The 25,211-nt window shown below is 36.2% G+C and overlaps 2 protein-coding genes across 3 annotated transcripts; both read left to right on the top strand.

Moving 5' to 3' along the window:
* Positions 1-1,180: 1,180 nt before the first annotated feature.
* On the top strand, positions 1,181-2,736 carry LOC110818426 (GDSL esterase/lipase). The gene is made up of 5 exons (XM_022047317.2): positions 1,181-1,474; positions 1,553-1,668; positions 1,749-1,949; positions 2,051-2,303; positions 2,401-2,736. The coding sequence occupies exons 1-5, from the start codon at positions 1,243-1,245 to the stop codon at positions 2,628-2,630; spliced, it is 1,032 nt and encodes a 343-aa protein (XP_021903009.1). The 5' UTR covers positions 1,181-1,242; the 3' UTR covers positions 2,631-2,736.
* Positions 2,737-4,369: 1,633 nt separating this feature from the next.
* LOC110818398 (GDSL esterase/lipase-like) lies at positions 4,370-7,170 on the top strand. Of its 2 annotated transcripts, XM_088218352.1 has the most exons (6): positions 4,370-4,488; positions 5,367-5,563; positions 5,692-5,810; positions 5,912-6,112; positions 6,196-6,448; positions 6,672-7,170. In XM_088218352.1, exons 2-6 carry the CDS (start codon positions 5,503-5,505, stop codon positions 7,040-7,042), a joined length of 1,005 nt encoding a protein of 334 aa, XP_088074478.1. In that variant the 5' UTR covers positions 4,370-4,488; positions 5,367-5,502; the 3' UTR covers positions 7,043-7,170. The 2 variants fall into 2 exon arrangements, with proteins under 2 accessions (XP_088074478.1, XP_088074477.1); XM_088218351.1 differs by lacking the exon at positions 4,370-4,488 and having other exon boundaries at positions 5,201-5,563.
* The last annotated feature ends 18,041 nt before the right edge of the window (positions 7,171-25,211 follow it).

The following is a 25,211-nucleotide window of genomic DNA, read 5'->3' as shown; positions in this document are numbered from 1 at the left end:
TCGCATCTGCAGCCAGCATGCGGCTGACAAACAGAAAATAATCTCTCCTCCTTATTTCTCTTAATCAAGTTTTCTTTAGTTAATTGTAATTAATTACTTTATTTTTTAGCGAGTTTTAATTAATTAATTAATTAATAATATTATTATTATTACTTGTTGACGTAACTGGGCATTGAACCTAATACATCAATGGAGGCTCTGGCCAATTAGCTACATGGCTCTATTTAAGGGCCATTACAAGCTTATTTTCGAACCAAATGAAAAAAAAAAATTATCTATTAAATATTTTATTTAAAAATTATAAATTTAATTATAATTAAAATTATAAAATTTATTATTTTATAAATATATTATAAATTAACAATAACTAATTTATAATATTTAATTTTAATAAAATTAAAAATTTATTTCATTAATATATTTAGTGACTATATAATAATTAAATTATATTAAATTTAAATAAGTATTTTACGTTTCTAAACAAAATGTTAAGAAATCATAATAATTAAATTATGTTAAATTTAGTGAGTTTATTATAGTTTTGATTTAAAATAAATATTTTATGACGGTTAAATTTTTTTATTTGGATAATCATAATAAATTGAAAATATAATTTAATCTTTTTATTTTCAAAAAGAAAATTAATAAAAAATTATTTATATAATAAATACAAACTATCATTATAAAATGAGATTTATAATATGCTATTAATAGAAATATACAGGTAGCATATTAATATATACTTTTGAAGGCAACTTTTTTGAAGTAAAATTCAAAGATACAACTTGCAATGTATATATATTATATGCTCACATAACGATGAGTTAAAATAATGGTCGATCATTTTTACCATATACTCAACAACTGCTAATTCAAACTTTTAAACAGTTCATTAATGATTAGGATTAGGAAAATATTTTGTTTTTATACGTCTTCTCGTTCTTCAATTAAGAATAATATACAGAGCCACTTCCAGATCTCACCCAACTGACCTTCTGTAGATAACTATAATGTATACATATATATAATATTGCAGGACCATTTACAGTATCAAAAAACGTGAAACATGCAGCAAGAAAAAGCTTTAAATGGGAAATTATAATAATACATTTAGGATTAAGATATAATGTAGAAGATTCCCCTATAGACACATACAACAGTGATTAAGCACTATATATAGGGAGCAATATAGAGCAGCGGTGAACAAAAAAGTGAGAGATAAAAGAGATCTAGGAGTAGACCATGGAGAAGCCAAGTGGTCAGTTTTTGGGGTTAAGCCTTCTTCTTCTTCCTCTTCTTCTTCCAATAAGCTGTAACGCTCAGCAACTCTTTATTTTTGGAGACTCTCTGTATGATAATGGCAACAAGCCTTTTCTCGCTACAGACGTCCCTTCTACTTTCTGGCCTTATGGCTTGTCCATTGACTTCCCTAATGGCCGATGGTCTGATGGCCGTATCGTCCCTGACTTCATTGGTACATTTCTCTAATACCCATATCAGTAACAATTACTATATATGTATATACACTAATTAATTATATATGTACATGCAGCTGAGTTCTTGGGAATTCCATTCCCTCCGCCGGTTCTTGATAGGTCTGCAAATTTCTCCAGCGGAGTTACCTTTGCCACTGCCGATGCAACTATTCTGGGTACACCCCCTCAAACGGTATGAATTAATTAAGTAATTTTAAGAATTAATTTATGTGATTAATGGGTAATTAATTAATTTATTGGGTTTAATTTCAGTTGACTCTGGGCGATCAAGTCAAAGCATTTGCTCAGATTAAGAGCACATGGACTGATGCACAGCGTCAAAAGGGTATTTACATGTTTTATATAGGCGCCAATGATTACTTGAACTACACCAACGCCAACCTCAATGCCACTGCTCAGCAGCAAGAAGCTTTTGTCAGTCAAGTTATCGCCAAATTGAAGGATCAGCTCTTGGTGTGTACATATACATACGTACCCAGATGTAGATAACGCATATAAGTGTATATATAGGGGGCAGGAGATGATTATATGAACTGGGTAATGTGAATTTGCAGGCGATATACGGATTGGGAGGAAGGAAATTTGCATTCCAGAACTTGGCACCGCTTGGGTGTCTGCCAATTGTGAAACAAGACTTCAAAACGGGAAACTTTTGTCTTCCATTGGCATCAAATCTTGCTGCTCAGCACAACCAGCTTCTGTCGGAGACATTGGAGAACTTATCAGAAACATTAGATGGTTTCAACTACATCATTTATGATTACTTCAATTCAAGCCTCCGAAGAATGGCCCGACCCAATAATTACAGTGAGTAATTAATAATACCCATCATGGGGAAATTATATATGTGAAGAAAGTGTACATATATGTATATATGATATGAGTTTGGATGGTTTTGGTGCAGGGTACTTTACAACCAATCTGGCATGCTGTGGAACAGGATCACATGATGCATTTGGGTGTGGATTTAAAAATGTGCACTCCAATTTATGTTCATACCAGAGAGGATACATGTTCTTTGATGGCAGACACAATGCAGAAAAAACTAATGAAGCCGTAGCTCATTTGATCTTCAGTGCTGATCCAAGTGTTGTTTTCCCAATGAACTTGAGGGAGCTGTTTGTTCATCCTTAAGTTTTAATTAATATATATATATATATATATATATATATGTATCACTGCCTGGTGTAGTACTGCCTTATCATCTGCAATAAATCAGCTACAAGTCTTAATTCCACAATTTTCTTTTCTTATCTTGTTGTACTCGTAATTATCTTTTTTTTATAAATAAAAATAAAAATTCAGACATTTTAATAATTAAATAATACTTTAAATATTTCAACTATTAAATATTACTTACGAATTAATAATAACACAATTAAAGCAAACAATACAATCAACTTTCTCATACACACAATTTAATTTAAAAATATAATCTTATGGAGAAAGATTAAAATAATATATCCAAGTTTCATTAAGTAAGTTTATGAAGGCATATTTTTTTAATATGGTATATATACTCATATTTTATTTATATATATTTAGTATGAAAATTTAAAATAAATTATTTATGTGAATGGGATAGCTTCAACCAGTCTCCATACATCCAAATTAAATATTTATTTAAATAATTTCAAAAATGTACCCTTTTATGGGAATTAGAGAAACGTGGAGATTAGATATTACAGTGACAGATAGATATATTTATATGTAGTTGTACGTATATTAATTTCACTTCAAGTAATTGCCATTCATTGTCAACATTTAATATAGAAATTAATCAGGCAGAATGGGAGTTCAGAATTTTCAGCTATTTTTCCATATATAATAAATAAATAAAATAATAATAATGTGATAAATTTAGAATCTTATTACCCAGAAACCAAGAAAAATAGCTCTTAATATAAAAAAAAACAAAGTTTTTAATCAAACGAGAATATAAAATAATATCAATCGTAATAAATCCGATAGACCCACGTGCCTGTTGCTTTGGAAAATCATATTAAATGGCTAATTAATTTCGAAGATATAATATATATATATATATGTCATCCTTATCTTTATGTAGATTTGGATGAACAACTACACTGCATTAATCAACTTTATATATTAATTATCTAATTATATTTAACATTGAAAAAGGACAAGAAAGGTATCTAAGGATTGAGTGCGTTTAAAGGTTTTTATTAATCATTTATATTAATTCATCACGTGCATGTTAGAATATTATTTTACAATGAAATAAGTATACTAATTATAATATAATATAATATAATATAAATCATCTTTAAATAATAACATATGTAACGGCTCCGGAAACATTAAAATGAAATGAGTATTTAAATATATCAAATGCGGAAGCGAGATCAAAATTTCAGTTAACATCCCTTACACGAAAAACCAGAAACGTACTTAAAATATAAAAGATTAAACTAACTAAGAGAGAAACTCGAAAATATAAATCATCTTTAAATAATAACATATATAAAAATTTAATTTATGTATGTACATGAATCTAAATCATGCATGCATGGGTAATGATAAAATTAGTGCAAATTAAACTTTTATGTAATGACACAAATAAAAATATAATTTACTTAAAATTCATGATTTAATCTTATAATATTAATTATTAGAATAAATAATAATTTATGATTAATGATTAATCGATACCGTGTTGTGTTAAGTAAACTAATACATTAAAAATTAAAATGGTGTCTGACAAATTAACACATTAAAAATTGAATCGTGGGTGGCAAACTAACACATTGAAAATTGAAATCATGCACATGCATGCATGGGTATTGATGCAAACTAAAGTTTTTAATATATAACTGCTATAGAATCATCATATACATTGAGTTCAATATATCTTTGATTATATTTAATTACAACTTGATGCATATGTATCATATCTTGAGAAAAGAAATCCAACCCAACTGTGGTGCGTTCAATTCAGTTGACTTGAATCCACCAACTTATTAAATGCAAGGTACATAAATATTTACATTTATATATATATATATATATATATGCACATATGTCTAAATTAGTTAATGTACAAAAACTATGTCAGAATTTTATAATAAAATAAGGAGAGAAAATCGAAAAGGGATCCCATACCACACTTTCTTTGGGGAAAGGAGCTTTCAACGTGGTCTGCCTCGTGCAAATAAATTTTTTAATAAATACATATATTTTTTTATATAATTAAATTTTATTTACATATTTATCATAATATATTTTTAAATAAAAAGAAATGATCCTATTTGAATTCATAATTTTTATTAAAAAAATTCTTTGCTATTATAAATATTTTTCCTCTAAAAAATAAAACTTTCTACGTGGCTTATTTGTTTCATATGTTTATATATAAAGATCCAAATATTAACTTAGTACTGGACTCAATTGTGGAAATTTTTAATAGAAATATGTGTATTTATTATAATATAATTTTTTAATGAATTTAGATAAAAAATAATAATAATATAATTCATACATACAATTTTTTATAAAAAAAAATTCATAATTTGATAATAAAATATTCAACTTTATTGCTTGCGTAAATAATCACTTGTTGTTGTAATAAATTATGGAATCTACTTTATTTTAAAAGATAATCTAATTATATATCTTCATATCAACTTTTCCCTGCACGTGAATCACGCGTATATATATAATAACACTAATAATAATAATAATAATAATATTGAGTAAAAAATTGGGTGAAGGGAGGAGATGGTAATACCACGAACTCAAAGCGGCGTAAATAGAAGTGGAGAGAGAGGGATTTGAGGGGAGAATAAACAAAAACATGATAAAGATTAAAATGGGAAATCTGAAGTCGTATCATCTCTTCTTGTTTCTCAGCATCACAGTTCTGATTAATCCAATTAGAACCTGCAATGGCCAGCAGCTCTTCGTTTTTGGGGATTCCCTCTATGATCCCGGTAACAAGCAGTTTGTCAGTAATCACCCTGTTCCGGCCAACTTTTTCCCCTACGGGATGACTCTTGGCCGACCCACTGGAAGATGGTCTGATGGGTTGATCATCCCAGATTATATTGGTAATTAATCATCCCATCATCCTCTTCTTCTCTAATTTCATCCTTTAACAGTTTATCAGTAATCCCAGCTTATCTATATATATGGTTATATTGACATGTATGATGTTTTTTGGTTGTCTGGAGATCAGCTGGGTTCTTGGGTATTCCTCAAGTTCCACCTTTTCTCGAGAAGCAAGCAGATATAAGTCATGGAGCAAGTTTCGCCATTGCTGATGCTAGTGTTCTTGGTAAAGACTCCAGGAGTCTGGTAACTAAACCACTTACCCTCATTCTAACCTATTTCTTTTCACTCCATGTATATATCGACTATATGTATTTGTTTATGAATATGTCCTGCTCAAATTCCAGATGACTTTCGCTAATCAAGGGAGAACTTTTGAGAGGAACAAGCGAAAATGGACCCAACAAGAGCGAGAAGAAGCTCTTTACTTGTTTTACATTGGAACTCAAGACTACTTGAATTACACTCTAACCCACTCTGATCCTTCTTTCTTTGACCAAGAAAATTTCATAAACAATGTCGTTCTTGAGATAGAGCAAGTCCTCAAGGTAAGTAATTTAACACATATGAACCCATTTATGTGTGTATATACGAGTAGATCTGTAAATGATGATCTGGGTTTTCAATGCAGACCATATATAGAGGAGGAGGGAGGAAGTTTGCCTTCCAGAATTTGGCACCCTTGGGTTGCTTACCAGTGGCAGATAAATTATTTGAAAGTAACCATGAATGTGCTGAACTACCCACAATCATGGCGGCACTGCACAATATAAAGCTTTTGGAGACACTGCAGAAGTTAGTTAAAACCTTAGATGGGTTCCAATTCACTGTCTTCAATTACTACGACGCTGTCTTTCTGAGACTCAACAGTGTTAAAATCTATGGTATCTACCAACCTCTAAACATCTATGTATTTTAAAGCTATATTATGTAAGTTAATTTGAAGTCCGGTTTTTTTAGGTTCGACTCAAAGTATAAGTTAATTTGAAGTCTGGTTCTTTTAGGTTGGAGTCAAACTATAGTTTTTATTTAAAAGTTATATTATGATTATGTATGTACTTAATTGAAAGTTATGTTATAATTGATGTATAAACATTTGCTTAAAAGGGTTCAGGAAGAAGAACGCGTGTTGTTCTATTCGAGAAACAGGGGCATGTAAGATAAAACATGGTGATGAAGGGGATGATTCAAAGAAATGCGAGAAGCCGGGGAAGTACTTGTTCTTCGACGGGGAACATGGGACAGAGAAGGCAAACGAACAAATGGCACATTTGATGTGGAGTGCAGATCCTGGAGTAGTTGGGCCTGTGAACTTGAGGGAGTTATTTGTTTACCCATTGACTGCACCTTTTGATTACGTGGTTTCTGATAGTCAATTCGCAGCCACAACATACCAGAAGATCAAGTTACATGAAGAAGAAGAAGATGAAGAAGGAGAGAAAGAAGGAGAAGAAGGAGGTCTCGTTTTTTCAGCTTAAGTTAGAAAAACAGTACTTTAGTTTAAATATGTGTAAAATTACCACTGATGACTATAATCAACATGCATTAATCATATGAATTGCCAGTGGGTTAATGAATAACTGAATCATCTGAGAGATTTTAACTATTTTTATCGTACTAATTCGTAAATTTTTTGTAGAACTCTTGATTTTTGATACTTAGCAAATCATTTTAATTCCATTTGGTTGCTTGATTTTTTATTTTCTCCAGTTTCTTAAGTTGCATTTGGTTGGGTTTTTAACTTGGCTTTTGTATTCCGAAAATATATTTTTTAAAACTAAATACATAAAATTCAAACTATTTTTAGTAAAAAATAAAAGCTAAAATCTAATTTTTAACACATTTAAATACAAAAAATATAATATGTAATTTTTAGAAAATAATTTTAGTTTTTATTAAAATTTATACTTAAAATCTCAAAAACCATTTTTCCCAAATATATAATTTGTCTTTTTTTTTTAAGAAAAAAAAAACTAGCATTAATTTCTAATATTTGATCTATAAGCATAATTTTTTCTTTAGAACTTGTATTTTTACGTAATAGGGCTTATAATACTTTTAATTAATTTTAATTATATCAAAATTAATATATAAATATAATTTTTTAATTTATTATTTAATATAAAAATAAAGAAAAATAGGTGCAGAATGAAATTGAAAATAATTTTGAAAAAAAAAGTTAAAATTTTGGTTATGAAAGTATTTTTTTAAAAAAATCGAAAAATAGATGTCAGAACTTAATTTAAGAAAATTGTGCTACGTAAAACGTTCAGTTAGCAACTCCGACGAATCGAAGCGCGCCGTGTGGCAAGGCACGTTGACGAAGTGCCAGCGAGAGGCCACGCTGGCGATTTGCGTGCCCGTGATCGGGCGGTCCGGATTTGTTCTCGCACGCATGGACGGTCCAAATCCGTTCTCGCTTTAAAACGCGATCAGATAATCCAGATCAATTCGCAATGAACAGTTCAGATCCACTTCCTATTTAAACGTGATCAGACGGTCCATATCAAATCGCGACGAACGGTCTAGATTCACTTCCTATTTAAAGGCGATCGGACGGTTCAGATCAAACGCAATGAATGACCCAGATTAAAAGAAAACGGATATAAATAACTCTTTTCACACTGAACCCTAACCCTAACCGACAGACCCCCCCGCCGGAGAAAAAGAGCCAGTCGCCGAGAAAGGAGTCGATCACCGTTTGCCATCGAGCCGAAGCTACTTCCGAACGCCAAAAGAGGTAAAATTTTTCTCATTTGCTCGAAATTAAATTTTGAACACCCCATGGCCAAATCGGAGAAAAAGTACCGGCAAATGAGTTAGAAATCGCGGGCAAAACTTGGCGGTAGCGCTGTGGAAAAAAGCAAAAATCGCCTCCGATGAGACCCTTCCCGATTCCTGTTTCGTTTAACTTTTTCACCATTATAATCTCCATTCTTTTCAATACAGGTTGACCGAAGCAAAATACCCAATCGCGAAGGAGAGCTGGCAGAGCCCCCCAACTGGTAAACTCTGCTATTGGTAAGCTTTAGTTTTTTGACTTTTTTCGGCCAACTGAGACCCCTTAACATGTTTTCTTGCAGGGATGGTTACAAAACATGCCAAAATCAGCTGAAAAAGACCAAAACTGACCAACCCGAGGTAAACCGCTGCCATGGGCGGCAGTGCCATCGTCGGATCATGGCGGAGCCGATGTGCCAGAATTTCAGAATTGGCCAAAAGGGGTTTCTAACATTGATTTTAGATTTTTTTGAGATATTTCTAGGTACTTGAAGTGTGTTTTAATCCCTGAAGAAAATTTAGAGAACTCGGGGACCGTCAATAGGTACAATAGCATCTCAAACATCAATTTGTGTAAGAATCTCTCACCTTATTCCCTGTTATGAAATTGAAGTTTAATTAATAATAATCTGGTATTTTGTGTAGTTTAAAAAATATCTATAATTAATTACATGTCACTAATGGAGCTAAAACCGGTTATTTATTACTGTTTTTCGTGTTTATCTGATTAGTTGATTTTACAGTTTCGAATGAATGATAATACATTGAAATTGGTATGATGATGCGATTGTGTTTCCTTGATGCATGTATTGCTTGTTTTATGTAATTATAGTTAAATTAGGAAACTGGAAATTAAAGGTAAACGAAAAAAATTGTTTGATTAAGTAAATGGATGAACAGTAGCCTTACTGGATATCCTAGAAGATGGTGGACGGACCGGGTACATAGGGAACCCTATCGTGAACGTTGCCTCATACTGGACGGGATATCGAGGATTAGTATTTTGGTGCTCATACCGGACGAGGTATGGAGACGGCCCATTTCACCCTCATATCGGATGTGGTATTAAGGGATGGTATTTTGGTGCTCATACCGGACATAGTATGTGAATGGTCCGTTAATTAAAAATATTAAAAAAAAGGGTTCACGCATAGTGGGGACATCCCTATGGACCCCCATGAATACCAGTAGGCTGATAAAACAGAAAGTTGTTGTTGCCGACTGATTGCATATGAGATTATGATATTGTTTATATTATTGACTCTATAGGTTGGTTTTGGAAATCTTGCTACGGTAAGTATGCAGTAAATAATTTTATTTATGATAAGCGAACTTACTTAAATTAAGAGCTTCATTAATTATTTTCAGAATTTTTACTAACCTTCATTTCTGTGTCGGTGAGTAGTGTTATATTCTTACTGGGCTAGTGTAACTCACTCTTTCATTAACCATTTCAGATCAAGAGGACCAAGATCCAGAGCCTGATCCACAAGAGGGTTGCGAATAGGATGCCCATTGTTTATTTTTTATTTATTTCTTTGATTTTCATTATTTCATTTAAAAGGGTCATTCCTCTAACCCTATTGGGTAATCTGAATTATTCTGTAAGGAGTGTAAACTCTAACTATTTATTTCGCTTCCGCATTCAATTCATAATTTATTTCTTTTCAAGTTCACAGGCTGTTACAGTTGGTATCAGAATTGTGTTCATCGGAACCATTCCTTACACAAAATCCTTAGGAAACACCAAAAACCATAAATTATCACTCAACTGTTCCTTGTGAAATGCAGGTACAGATAGATGAGGAGAGGAATACCTTCACTAAACCGAGCAGCCCGAGAGGGTTCGCTTCGAGAGAATGTTGACCGGCTATTTGAAATACTGGAGAGACTCATCGCTGCCCAGCAGGCCCGAGAAGAAAGGAGGGAGCTACCGACCCTCCCCCGCTGCCACAAGTTTGAGCCACCCCTACAGCGAGAGGATCCTGAGCCACCTTAATACGACCCTGCTCCTCTATAGTACCATCCAGCACCACCACAGTATGATCTGGTGCCATAGCCATAGTACCACCCGACACCACCACAGTATATCCCGGTGCCCTAACTACATCACCCGGCACTACCACAGTATAATCTGGTGCCTCTGCCGTATAATCCAGTGCTACCACAGGGCCATCAAGTCCATCCCCAGTACAATCCAGTCCATCTCTCATGGAACCCAATTCCTCCCATGATGAACCCAGGCTATATTGAGAGGTATAAAAGACTAAACTCATCTACTTTTATAGGAAGATCTTCCTTTGAAGAAGCTGAGTACTATTTAGTTGAGACAGAGAATGCCTTCACGACCCTTGGAGTGATTCTCGAACAGAGGGTCATACTTGCCACCAACATACCGGTGGGAGAAGCAGGCCACTGGTGGCACCTCAAGCAGGCCATCTTGCCCGTTCCAATCATTTGGGAACAATTCTTGATGACCTTTAATGCAGAGTACCTCTCAGAACATCTCTAATATCTGAAAGAAATGAAGTTGCACACCTGATCCAAGGTGGCATGACTGTATTAGAATATGCCCAAAAGTTCTTAGAGTTGGGCCAGTATTCCTCTGAGAGCATGATGGATGAAGGTAGAAAGGTAAGAAAGTTCGAGTGGGGCCTCCGTCCTAATATCAGACAACAGTTATATGTATTCGAGCTCAGTACTTACTCGACTGTTCTGGCTAAGACACAGTTAGTGGAGAGGAACTTTTGCATTTTCTCTCCAGCAGTAGGGAATCTCAGGCCCCCGATTTCACACCGTATACCAGCACCTACTACACATATTCAGCATAACAAGAGACCTAGGCCAATGACTCAGGCTCCTTCTCAAATTCTAACAACAGGACACAGCAAGACTTTCCAAAACTGTGGCAAAGATCGTGTGGACTGACCCTGCTATTGTCTCAACAATACCTGCCACATATGTGGGAGTGCCCAGCATTACGCGAGGGAGTGCCCGAGAAATTAGAAGCAAACCAGACCTCCTATCCAGGGTAGGGCTTACAACCCCACTCAGCAGGATGCAGATGTCAATCCATAAGTGATATAGGGTACGTACACTATCTGTAATCATCTTTCATATATTCTGATTGATACTAGTGCCTTGCATTCATTTGTCTCACATACTTTTGCATCAAAGTTGAATATATTACCTGAAGGACTTGATTTTTTGTTGTTTGTGTTTACTCCTAGGAGTAGGACACTACTAGGGGAGATTATATACAGAGCTTATATCATAGATATATCAGATAGAAAATTGCGTGTGGACCTAATAGAGATTGACATGAGAGATTTTGATGTAATCTTAGGAATGAACTAGCTAGCGACGTATCACACCACCGTAGATTATTTTCATAAGAAGCTTGTATTCAACCCTTCTAATGGGAAGTCATTTATAAATTAATAAAATTGTTTAACATTTATTCCTTCATGGAAAAATTTTCCATTATCAAGTGCTTTAACTTGGTTATTTTCTCTAACTAGGCATACCCAAGAAAAAAATTTGTATTCAGGAGATTCCGATAGTTCGAGATTTTCCAGATGTGTTTCTGGACGAACTACCCAAACTGCCAATAGATAGAGAAGTTGAATTCACCATAGACCTTCAGCCAGACACCCAACCTATTTCAGTTGTCCCTTACCGCATGAGCCGTGTTGAGATGGAGGAGTTGAAAAAACAGATCAATGAATTGCAGGATAATGGGTTCATCCGACATAATGTGTCCCCTAGGAGTGTTGGAGTCACATTTGCAAGGAAAGAGAATGGGACGTTAAGGATATATATTGACTATAGAGGACTAAACAGGATTACGATCAAGAACAAGTACCCCCTCTCGAGAATCGATGACCTTTTCGATCAGTTGTAGTGTGCCCAGGTCTTCTCCAAAATAGATCTGCGTTCAGGTTACCATCAGGTAAAGATTAGGGCAGAAGATATTCCCAAAATAGCTTTTCGAACCAGGTATGGACACTATGAATTACTGGTCATGCCATTTAGACTAATCAATACACCAGCCATCTTCATGGATTTTATAAACAGGGTTTTCAGATAATTCCTGAATCAATTCATCATTGTATTTATCGATGATATCCTAGTCTATTACAAAAGCAGAGATGAGCATGCTCACCATCTGACTCAGTTTTATAGCTTCTCAGAGAAAAAAAAGTTGTATGTAAAATTGAGTAAGTGCGGATTCTGACTCGAGCAGACTACATTCCTAGGGCAGATCATATTAAGAGATGGAGTGTCAATGAATCCCGAAAAAGTTGAGACAGTGCTCGGCTTAAAAAAATTAACCTTGGTCATGGAGATTCGTAGCTTTCTGGGAATGACAGATTATTACCGCAGGTTTGTAGAGGGATTTTTTAGTCTAGTTGCTCCTTTGACTCGGTTCACAAAGAAGAACATCAAGCTCGAGTGGAACGAGGACTGTGAAAAGAGATTTTCAGAACTAAAGAAGTGGTTGACTATCGCACTTGTGTTGACCTTGCTGAGCGGGACATGTGGATATATAGTTTATAGTGATGCCTCTTACCTGGGGTTGGGTTGTGTCCTGATGCAGCATAGAAAGGTCATAGCCTTTGGGTCTAGGCACTTGAAGAGTCATGAGAAAAATCACCCCCACCCATGACTTAGAACTTGCCGCGATTATCCATGCCTTGAAGACTTGGTGCCAGTACTTGTATGGGGAGATCTTTCAGATCTATACCGACCATAAAAGCTTGAAACATATATTCACTCAAAATAGTCTCAACATGCGTAAGAGAACATGGATAGAACTCCTCAAGGACTACGATTGCGACATCTTGTATCACCTGAGTAAGGGTAACGTAGTAGCCGATGCACTCAATAGAAAAAATGCAGGTATATTAGCTCACTTGATGGTTTCAGAATGCAGGGTAATAGGGGCTGCACAACAGGTACGACTTTAAGACCTGAGAAGAGTCATCTATTTGGCCCACCTGACTGTTCAACCTAAGTTGATATGGAGAATAAAAGAAACTCAGTCCACCGATTCCACCCTAGTAGCCCTCAAGAAAGATGCAGAACAGAGAGTTAACTTAGAATTTCGAGTATTTACCAATGGGTTGCTTAGATTTCAAGATAGGGTGGGTGTTCCAGGTGACAATGAGTTGAAAATGGACATCATGATAGAGGCCCATAGCTCAAAGTTTACCATGCATCCTGAAAGCACTAAGATGTATCAAAGTATGCGACCTTGATTCTGGGGAAATTGAATGAAAAGAGAAGTGGCCAACTTTGTTTCCAAGTGTTTGGTATGTCAACAAATCAAGGTAAATCATCAACGCCCAAGCGAGCTACTTCAGCTATTACCAATTTTGGAGTAGAAGTGAGAACATATCATAATGAATTTCATGACAGGATTACCTAGGGCATGCTTGGGACATGATGTCATTTAGGTAATTGTTGACTGGCTCACTAAGTCTTCCTGCTTCTTAGCCATCAGGATGATCGACCCATTGGACAATGTAGCAAAAATATATATCCGGGAGATAGTCAGATTACATGGACTAGTGACAATAGTGTCTGACAGAGACTCCAAGTTCACTTCTCGGTTCTGGTATAGTTTTCAGCAAGTCATGAGAACAAAACTATCCATTAGTACTGCATTCCACCCTCAGACAGATGAACAATCAGAAAGGACGATTCACACACTGGAGGATATGCTCCGAGCTTGTGTTTTTAAGTTCGGAGGCCATTGGGATAATCATTTACGCTTAATAGAGTTCGCCTACAACAACAGCTACAAAGCAAGTATTGTCATGGCTCCGTACGATGCGTTGTATGGCCGTCCATGCAGATCGTCGATCTGTTGGGAAGAAGTAGGTGATAAAAAATTGTTCGGCTCAGATTGTCTAAAGGAGACTACAACCAAAATAGTTAAGATCATGAAGAACATTAAAACGGGTCAGAGCAGGTAGAAGAGTTATGTGGATACCCAGAGGAGGGATTTGGAATTTGAGAAAGGTGATCGGGTATTCCTTAAGGTCACTCATTTCAAAAGAATCAGTAGGTTTGGCAAGATGGAGAAACCAAATCCCCAGTTCATTTGGCCATTTGAAATCTTAAACAGAATTGGCACTGCCGCCTACAGACTGACACTGCCTCCAGACCTATTTAGGGTCCATAATGTGTTCCATGTGTCCATGCTACGCAAGTACAATCTGGACTCCTCTCACGTCCTGACCCACGAGCCCATTTTGCTCCAGGAGGATCTGTCCTACGAGGAGATACCGGTCGGCATTGCGGACCGAAAGAGCAGAGAACTCCACAACTGAAAAATTCCCTTCGTTAAGGTCCTATGACAGAATCACAAACTGGGAGAGGCCACATGAGAGCTAAAATCAGACTTCAGAGCCCAATATCCCCAACTGTTTGATTGAGTGCGAGAGAGAGACAAATTTGAGAGACCAAATTTCTTTTAAGGGGGAGTTGTAATACCATTAATTAATTTTAATTATATCAAAATTAATGTATAAATATAATTGTTTAATTTTTGAATTTGTTATTTAATATAAAAATGAAAAAAAATAGGTAGATGATGAAATTGAAAATAATTTTAAAAAAAATGAGTGAAAATTTAGATTTTTTGGGTATTTTTGAAAGAAAAATCAGAAACTAGAAGTCAAAATATAATTTAAAAAATTATGTCACGTAAGATGCCCAGTAAGCAGTCTCGACGAACCGGAGTGTGCCACATGGCAAAAATACCCACAGAACCCAAATTTTCATCCATTTTTTTCAAAATTATTTCCAATTTCATCCTCCATCAAATTTCTTTTATTTTTATACTAAATTAAAATTAAAAAATTAAAAAATTACAATTATAAATTAATTTAATTTATATTAAATTAAATTTAGACATTACAATAAGCATAAAATAACTGAGATCCTAAATATAATCAATATTATATATTTAAAACAAATAACTCAAATTAATATATAAACCAGAAATTAACGGAAGGCTGAAAGCAACAACAATTTTCGGAAGTAGCGTGTAGGCAAGCCTTAATTAGCTGTATTTTGATTAAAAAAATGCTGGCTTATAAAGTTTGGGAATTTGGTAGACACGTACACTTTAATAAATTTATAATATTTTTAAATAAAAGAAGTAATTTTTAGTAGTTAAATTTTTTAATTAGAATATATAAAATGAATTATTTAAGTGGGTATAAAATATATTCATATTTAATATAATTTTTAAATTAAGTTTTATATTATGAATGAATTATTTAAGTATTGTTTATAAGATTTAGAAAGTGGGTAGTACATGCATTAATTGAGGAAAAGAAAAAGGATAGATGGGTTAGGAGAAGAAAACAAATAAAATTGATGGAGCAATATTTATTAATTAAAATAATGAAAGTAGAAAAATTTAGAGATGTGAAAGATTAATTTTGTTGGTTTGCAAATGATTCGTGCGACCCAATCAAAATGAAATTAAAATTTTATAGAATCATTAGATAAGCTTCCACCTTCCCCACTCCCTATTCTCATGTATCTCACCACCTCAATTATTGTTCTCTCTCTCTCTCTCTCTCTCTCTCTCTCTATATATATATATGTATATCTAAACACACACTCTAAAGAAACTCAACCGGGTGAATATGGGGTATTTAATGCTATTTAATTTTCTGCATTGTTTATTGTGTAGAAGCATTGGAAATTTATAAACATGCAGGAGAGTAAAAGAAAAAGGGGGAAGGTGGTCTCTAGAATCTACTAAGACCACCAATTGTCCCCAACAGTAACTAATTTTAAAACAGAAAAAATATTGACCTTTCATTTTAGAGTTTTGATTTGGGCGGTCCACCTATTCATTTTCTTTCAGCCTTTTCCCCTTTTTTACACTTAATTCTTTTCACCCATTCTTCAAGATGAAGCCTGTTCACTTTTGACTCTTCAAGTTCCTCACCACCACTTCTTTAACCCTTTATGCTTTTATGTTGCAGGTGTTTAGTCTTGAATATAAGTCGGTGATGTGCTGAGGTTCCTAAAGGTTTCGTGAGCATATCGACGAGTTGTTCTCTCGAGAGATGTGTTTCATTTCGACGAAGCCCTTTTGTTCCTGGTTGCGAACTATGTGGCAATTGATGTCGAGGTACTTCGTTCGTTCGTAAAAGATCGAATTTCCTGCAATATGTTCAGCGACTTTGTTCTCGCAGTTCAGTATTACGGGTAAGTGAGGTACTATTTGAAAATCTGAAAGGAGATATGTTATCCACTAAACTTCACATATTGTGGATGACATACTTCTGTACTCAACTTCTATGGAAGACTTGCTCACCATAGTTTGTTTCTTTATTTTCTAGGAGATTAGTGCAGGCCCGAGGAAGATACAGAAGCCCATGAAGGATTTGCGGGTCATTAGACACGATGCCCAGTTCAAGTCACAAAAGCCTTAAACTTTAAGGTTATTCCTTCTCGGGAATAAGATGCCTTGCTCCGACTATTATTTTAGGTACCTGACAACATGTAGTGCGACGTCGAGATGCGGTCGTTTGGGCTATTGCATGAACTGATTGAGATGTTGGGTGGAGTATGTTATATCGGGTCTGGTAAAAATGAGGTAGAGCAAGCAGCCGATTAGACGTCTGTACCTCTCCGGATCTAGTAAGATTTCTCATTCTTTTGCATTTAGTTTTAGTCTGGAAGACAGGGGAAAGTGGCTTTCTTTTGCATCTTCCATCGTTGTTGTAATGGCCCCGGAAATTAAAAGGAAATGTATATATTTATTCTAAGTGTGGAAGCAAAATAAAATAGATTATGATTAACATCCCTTACATAATAACCAAAACGAATTAAACGTATGAAAGAATAAACTAACTTAAAGTAAGTACTATGAATGAATGCTATAAGAAAAACTAATAAATTCTTTGGCTTCTACTCGCCGTCTTCCTGCATAATGTTCTCGGGAACCAAGTCCTCCTGATCTGAAATGGTTAAGTAAGGAATGAGCTACACTAGCCCAGTAAAGACATCACACTATCTCACTGTCACAGAAGTAAAGGTTGGTAGAAAACAAAAAGGACCAATAGAGCATAATTTATAACAAACTCATTTATCAATAATAAAAACCTTTACTATCCACTTACCTCAGTGAGATTCATGAAAACGACCTATGAAAATAATAACATCATAAATATCATGAATTCATGCATAATCTGTATCATAGTACATGTCATACTTTTGTATTTTAATTATCAGACAACAAATTTCTTCTTTTATCAGCCTACTAGTATCCATGGGGATCCATAGGGGTTCCCCACTACACATGAACCATTCACATTAATAACTTAATTCCAGAGCCATCCCCATACCCCGTCCGGTATGGGCACCAAAACCATAAACCTCAATACCCTGTCCGGTATGAGGTTAAAACGGGTCGTCCCCATACCCTGTCCGGTATGGGCGCCAAAACACATAAAGTCTCCATACCCCGTCCGATATGAGGGTGAAACGGGCCCTCCCCATACCTCGTCCGGTGTGGGCGTGAAAACACATAAAGTCTCCATACCCCGTCCGATATGAGAGACCACGTCCCGGTCGGGTTCCCTATGGATCCGGTCCGTCCACCATCTCCCAGGATATCTAGTTAGGCTGTCGAACATTATCTATTTATTAATTCACATACCTTTTTTTATTTTTTTTTAGTCTCAATTATCCAATCAAACATAAATACGTAAACCAGTAACGGACACCAAACAAGACAAGACAACATCAGGTTCACAATAATTCAAACCATAATAAATGAAATCGTGATTCATACATACGAAACCATAGAATAAATACATCAGGCATCATACTACATTCAAAACTGTAAAATAAATCAAACAACACCTGACCGAAAAATACATCAGATTCGGGCTCCATTGGCAACCTTAATTAATTATACATATCTATTAATTCATAACATACCATTTTATCATTTATTAAGCTTTAATGCCGTAATAAGAAATAGGGTGAGAGATCCTTACTTGTTTCAGAGTTTGAAATCGGGTTCTCACTGTGCCTACGGGCAGTCCCTAGATTCCCTAAATTTTTTTCCGGAAACTGAAACACACTTTTGGTACTTGCACATGTCCCCAAAAAATCTCAAATCAGACCCAGGGCCCTTTCAGCCAATTTCAGAATTCCGGCATGGTGGCTCCACCGTGCTCCGGCGACGACGGCACCGTCACCCACGGTGGCAATCCGCCTCAGGTTGGCCGTTTCTGGTCGTTTTTGGCCAAATTCAGCCAAACTTGCATTGGCTCCTGTGATAAAACACCCATAGGGCCATCGGTGGTCCAAAAAATTCTAAAAAATTGAGACTTACCGGCAGGGAAGCTCTCGGGTGTGGCAGCTCCTCCGGTGCGAGTTGCGATTTGGTGTTTTGCTCTGGTCAACCTGTAGCGAAAAGGACGGTGGTCATAGTAGTATAAAACTTACATCAAACGGGAACCAAGAAGAGCCTCATTGGAGGTAAAATTGAGGAAACCCGCGGCGACGCCGCTGGACTTCAGCAGTATTTTTCGGCAAACTAGCCAGTGGTTTGGCTCCGATTTGGCCACAAGAAGGTTCAACATCGAAAAACAAGCAAAGGAGAGAAATTTTACCTCGTTTGACGGTCGAAAAATCCTCCGGTACGACGGCCGGTTCCTCCGGTGGCTAGGTCGTCTTCTCCGGCAAGGGTTCTTGCTGTTAGGGTTTGGGGTTGGGTGTGGATGCGATTATTTATAACCTTTCTCTTTTAATATGAGCCATCCATCATGATTTAATCTAGGTCGTCCGATCGCGATTAAATTGAAAATAAATCTGGATCATCCGTGTGTGATCAAATCTGGGCCATCTGCACGCATGAGATCTGGGCCGTCCATGCGCGTTTTTGATCTGGACCGTCCGTGCGCGCGGGAACGGATCTTGGTTGTCCGATCGCGCACACACGGATCTCCCACGTGTCTCCATCCTGCATGGCTTCCCACGTCAGCGTCCCTGCCACGCAGCGTGTCCTGGTTGGCTAAAGCTGCTGACGTGGTGCTATTTTTTTAAATTGCATTTTGACCCCCCAGTTTTCAATTTTCTTTTCAAAAACACCCTCATAATCTAAATTTTCACCTCTTTTTCTCAAAATCAATTTCAATTAAATCCAAAAAATAATTTTACCCCATTTTATTATTATTATTATTATTATTTCTATTAAATTAAATTAAATTAAATTAAAACCTTATAAATTAAAAATTAAAATAGAATAAAATTAAACAAAATTCCAATAAAAATTGAAATAAAATAATAAGGAAAAATTTTGGGTGTTACAGTTGTATCATGTAAAATGTCTTTAATGTATTTTCTCTAGCTGATGTAGATTCCTTCTTTTGACCTAGCTATCTTGACTTCAAGGAAGTATCTTGTTTGGCCGAGGTCCTTGACCGTGAAGGCTTCATCTATAGCGCTTTTGACTTCACAAATCTCTTCGTCATTAGGACCCGTAATAAGTAAGTCATCCACATATACCACAACTACAACTTAGTTTCCTTTTGTTCCTTTTGTGAATAGACAATAGTCGGCTTCTAACTTGGTGAAGCCGATGGATTGGAGCTTTGAAGTAAGCTCATTGTTCCACTGGCGACCCGCTTGTTTCAGGCCGTATAGGCTCTTAGTTAAACGGCAGACCTGCCCTTCACTGGCTTTGAAGTAGCCCTCTGGGGATTTTAGGTATAGCTCCTCTTCTATAAACCTATGTAGGTACTCATTATTGATGTCTAATTGATATACTGGCCAATCACTTGCGGCTGTCATGGCTAAAAATAGTCGAACCATGACCATTTTGGCAACTGGTGAGAAACTATCATAACAATCTATGCCAAACTCTTGGTTGTAACCTTTAGCCATGAGTCTTACTTTGTATTTATCAACTGATCCATCGACATTGTATTTTATTCTATACACCCATTTTGAGTCGATTGCTTTCTTCCCTTTTGGTAGTGCAGTTAGTTCCCAAGTGTTATTTTCTTCTAGTACAGACAGCTCGACTTGCATGGCCTCAACCCACTTGCTGTCCTTTTTAGCATCCCTGCATGACATTAGTTCCTTCGTAATAAACATTTGTACAATGAAATTAACATAGCCATGAGTGTATGCAAGTGAGGTGGACATGAGGAAGGGAGGTTCGGGCACAGGTTGTTCAGTGGTATGAGCGACAAAGTCTTTCATCCAGGCAGGCCTGCTTCTCACCCTTATGCTCCTCCTCATTTCAGACTCTTGGGGAATGATGTTTGGTAAGGGAATTTCTTCTCTTCTTTGTAACTGGTTTTCAGGTGTGGTTACTGTGTCGGTGCTTGGTATTGGCCACTTGGTGTGTCATAGTAATCTGGTTTAGGGTGTTGTATTTAGTATGGGAGAATATATTCATGGAATATGACATCCCTTGACAAAATCGTTTTTCTGTTTCTTATATCATATAAATTGTAGGCCTTAGCATCGGGTGCGTATCCTAAGAAAACACATTTTAAAGCCCTGTGATCAAACTTGTCTTTTTGAGGTTAATATTTATAGCAAAACATAGACAATCGACGACTTTTAGGTTTAAGTAATCTGGTTGTTTTTTGTACAAAATTTCATAAGGAATTTTTCACTTTAAAACAGAGCTTGGCAAAACGTTTATTATATGTGTGGCTGTGAGTATGGCTTCATCCCAAAACCTTTTTGGTAATTTTGATTCAAACATCAATTCCCTAGCAATTTGCAGTAGGTGTTTATGTTTCCTTTCCACCACACCATTTTGCTGTGGTGTGTATGTACAGGTTTGTTATGCATGATTCCCCTTTCTTGAAAAAAAGTTTTGCACGAGGTGTTTATGAACTCAGTGCCATTGTCTGTCCTAACTGTTTTTATTGTTTTCTGAAATTGATTTTGTATTAGATCACAAAAATATTTTAAGGTATTTGGTACACTCATTTTCTCTTTTAATAAATAAGTCCAAGTGGCTCTTGAAAAATCATCAACTATGGTTAAAAAATAGAGTGCACTAGAAATACAATTGATCGGGTATGGTTCCGAAAGTTCAACATGTATTAAACTAAAAATGTCACTGGTATTGATGAAACTTTTAGGAAAAGACAAATGTTGTTGTTTTGTCAAAGGGCATATTTCACAATCATGTAAAGCTGCACTGCTTGGTAACTTTAGACTGGGGATGTGGATCAATTTTTTGTGGATGTGTGGCCAAGTCTTTTGTGCCATAGTTGTAGGTTGTTTTCTTGAATGTGACTGATGCATGTTTTATTAGAGTCTATGTCTTCACTCAAGGTGTGTAGGCCCTTCAGTATTGTTCCCTTCCTTAATATTTTGTTTGTTGTCGAATCTTGCACAAAACAATAGTTGGGATGAAAGGAAATGTAGGTATTTGAAGCTTGGGTTAGCTTTCTGACAGAAATAAGGTTATAAGTGAATTTTGGTATATAGAGGACATCCTGCAGAATTAGATTATCACACAGTTTTATGGTTCCTTTGTGAGTTGAATGACTCGTGGTTCTGTTTGGTAGCGAGACATGCACTGTAGGTTCTAGTTTTACAGGTTTTGAAAGAATTTTAAAATCATGGTATATGTGTGATGTAGCACCTGTGTCTATTATCCAAGTTCCTGTATCATTAGAGGCATGTAAAAAATAACATTTAGGTTGCTTACCAGTGGGGCCAGAATAGCCCACGTATCCTGCCGATTATGCTGTGTTTGCTCTTTGGTTTTTCATGTAGTTGCTTATCTCTTATTGTATGAGTGTGGCCATTTATGTACCCCAGTTTGTATTGGATGCTTCTATTTTGCTGCCATCAGGGGCATTATTTTCCAATGCATTGGCTTTCTCTTTACTTCTTTTCCCTTTAAGTTCTGCAAACCATTCTGGGTAGCTATAGAGCTTAAAGCATGTGTCCTTCGTGTGCCCTGTGTTTCTATAATAAGTGCATGTCCTGCTGTCTTTTTCCTTTTTTCGGTTTGAAAATTTTGAATTGTCTTTCAGTTTGGTGTAAAATGCAGCGAGCGCTCATTCAGGTGAGTTGATATTGTATACTCTTCTTTATTTTTCAACACTAATCACCATGGAATAAGCTCTATTCACACCATGTACAAGTTAATAAAAAAATTTGAATATTATTCTCTCATCGCAATTTTCTTATTATATAGTAATTTAACTCGGTTGTTTTCTCTATATTAGGCAAACCTAAGAAAAAAATTGCATTCAAGAGATTCCAGTAATCCGAAATTTTTCGGATGTGTTTTTTGATGAACTACCCGGACTGCCAGTGGATAGAGAAGTTGAGTTCACCATAGATCTCCACCTTGACACCCAGCTTATATCGGTTATCCCTTACCGCATGAGTCGTGTTGAGACGGAAGAGTTGAGGAAACAGATCAATGAATTACAGAATAGTGGGGTCATCTGACATACTGTGTCACATTGGGGTGCTGGAGTCACATTTATAAATGAAAGGGATGAGACATTAAGATTATGTATTGACTACAGGGGATTGAATAGGGTCACGATCAAGAACAAGTACTCCCTCCCCAGGATCGATGACCTTTTTGACGAGTTGCAGGATGCCTAGGTCTTCTCCAAAATAGACTTGCGTTCGGGTTATCATCAGGTAAAGATCAGGGTAGAATATATTTTCAAGACAGCCTTTAAAATCAGATACAAACACTATGAGTTCCTGGTCATGCCATTTGAACTAACCAACGCACCAGCCATTTTTATAGACTTAATGAATAAGGTTTTCAAACAATTCCTAGATTAGTTCGTCGTTATATTTATCGATGATATCCTTATCTATTCAAAAAGTAGAGAGGAACACGTTCACTACCTGACTCAGGTTTTGCAGGTTCTCACGGAGAAAAGGTTGTATGCAAAATTAAGCAAGTGTGGGTTCTTACTCGAGCAGACCACCTTCCTAGGGCACATCATATCAAGGGATGGAGTATCAATGAACCCCAAAAAAGTTGAGGCAGTGCTTGGTTGGGAAAAATTAACCTTAGTTAAGGAGATTCGTACCTTTCTGGGAATAACAGGTTATTACCGTAGGTTTGTGGAATGATTTTCTAGCCTAATCACTCCTTTGACCCAGCTCACAAAGAAGGAACGTTAAGTTTGAATGGAACGAGGCCTGCGAAAGAAACTTTACAGAACTCAAGAAACGGTTGACTACTGCACCCATATTGACTTTACTGAGTGAGACAGGTGGATATACAGTTTATAGTGATGCCACATACCTGGGTTAGGTTATGTTATGATGCAGCATGAGAAGGTCATAGCCAATGGGTCTAGGCAATTGAAGAGTCATGAGAAAAGTTACGCCACCCATGACTCAGAACATGCTGCCATTATCTACGTCTTGAAGACCTGATTCCACTACCTGTATTGGGAGACTTTTAAAATTTATATCGACCATAAGAGTTTGAAGCACATATTCACTCAAAAAGATCTCAACATGCGTCAGAGGTGTTGGATAGAGCTCCTCAAAGACTACGATTAAAACATTTTGTATTACCGAGGCAAGGACAATGTGGTAGCTGACCCGTTCAGTAGAAAAAGTGCAGGTATGTTAGCTCACCTAATGGTTTATGAATGTAAGATAATAGGGATCGCACAACAGCTACGACTTCAACCCAAGTTGATTTAGAGAATAAAGGAAGCCCAATCCACCAATTCTACCCTAGCAGCTCTCAGGAAGGATGCAGAACAGGGTACAAATTCAGAATTCCGAGTCTCTGCCGATAGGTTGCTCAGATTTCAAGACACGGTGTATATTCTAGGTGACAGTGAACTAAAAAAAGACATCATGACAGTGCTCATAGCTCAAAATTCGCCATGCATCCTAAAAATACAAAAATGTATCAAAGTATGTAACTCCGATTTTGGTGGAGCGGGATGAAAAGAGAGGTAGCCGACTTTATTTTCAAATATCTCATATGTCAACAGGTTAAGACAAAACATCAACACCTAAGGAGGCTACTTCAGCCATTACAGATCCCGGAGTAAAAGTAGAAATATATCACAATGAATTTCGTGACAGGGTTGCCTAAGGCACGCTCAGGACATGATATCATTTGAGTAATTATCGACCAACTCACTAACTCTTCCTACTTTTTATCTATCAAATATGACCGACCTTTTGGACAAGTTAGCAAGAATGTACATCCGGGAGATAGTCAGGTTACATGGAGTTCTAGTGTTAATAGTATCCAATAGAGACCCAGGTTCACTTTTCGATTTTGTTCTAGTTTTTGGTAAGTCATGGGAATGAAATTGTCCCTTAGTACCTAATTCTACCCTCAAACTGATGGATAATGAGAGAGAATGATTGGCACATTGGATGATATGCTCCGAACTTGTGTTTTAGACTTTGGGGGCCATTGAGATTATTATCTATCTTTGATAGAGCTCACTACAATTACAGCTACCAGGCAAGTATCGACATGGCTCCGTACGAGGCATTGTATAGCCGCCCATACAGATCGACGATATGTTGAGAAGAGATTGGTGATAGAAAATTATTTAGTCTAAATCTTATGGAGGAGACTACAACCAAAATAGTTAAGATCAGGAAGAATATCCAGACAGCTTAGAGCAGACAGACAAGTTATGCAGACATCTGGAAGAGGGATTTGAAATTTAAGAAAGATAATTGAGTGTTTCTTGAGGTCACTTCTTTCAATGGGATCAGTAAGTTTGGGAAGAGGAAAAAATTAAATCCCCGGTTCATCGGGCCATTCGAGATCTTAGACCGGATTGGTACGACCGCCTACAGACTGACACTACTTTCAAAGTTATC

This window comes from Carica papaya, chromosome 4 (genome assembly GCF_054855325.1).
Source record: "Carica papaya isolate Zhongbai chromosome 4, ASM5485532v1, whole genome shotgun sequence".
NCBI lineage: Eukaryota > Viridiplantae > Streptophyta > Magnoliopsida > Brassicales > Caricaceae > Carica > Carica papaya.
The sequence above is the reverse complement of the archived record's forward strand: the minus strand, read 5'-3'. Positions and strand labels throughout refer to the sequence as shown.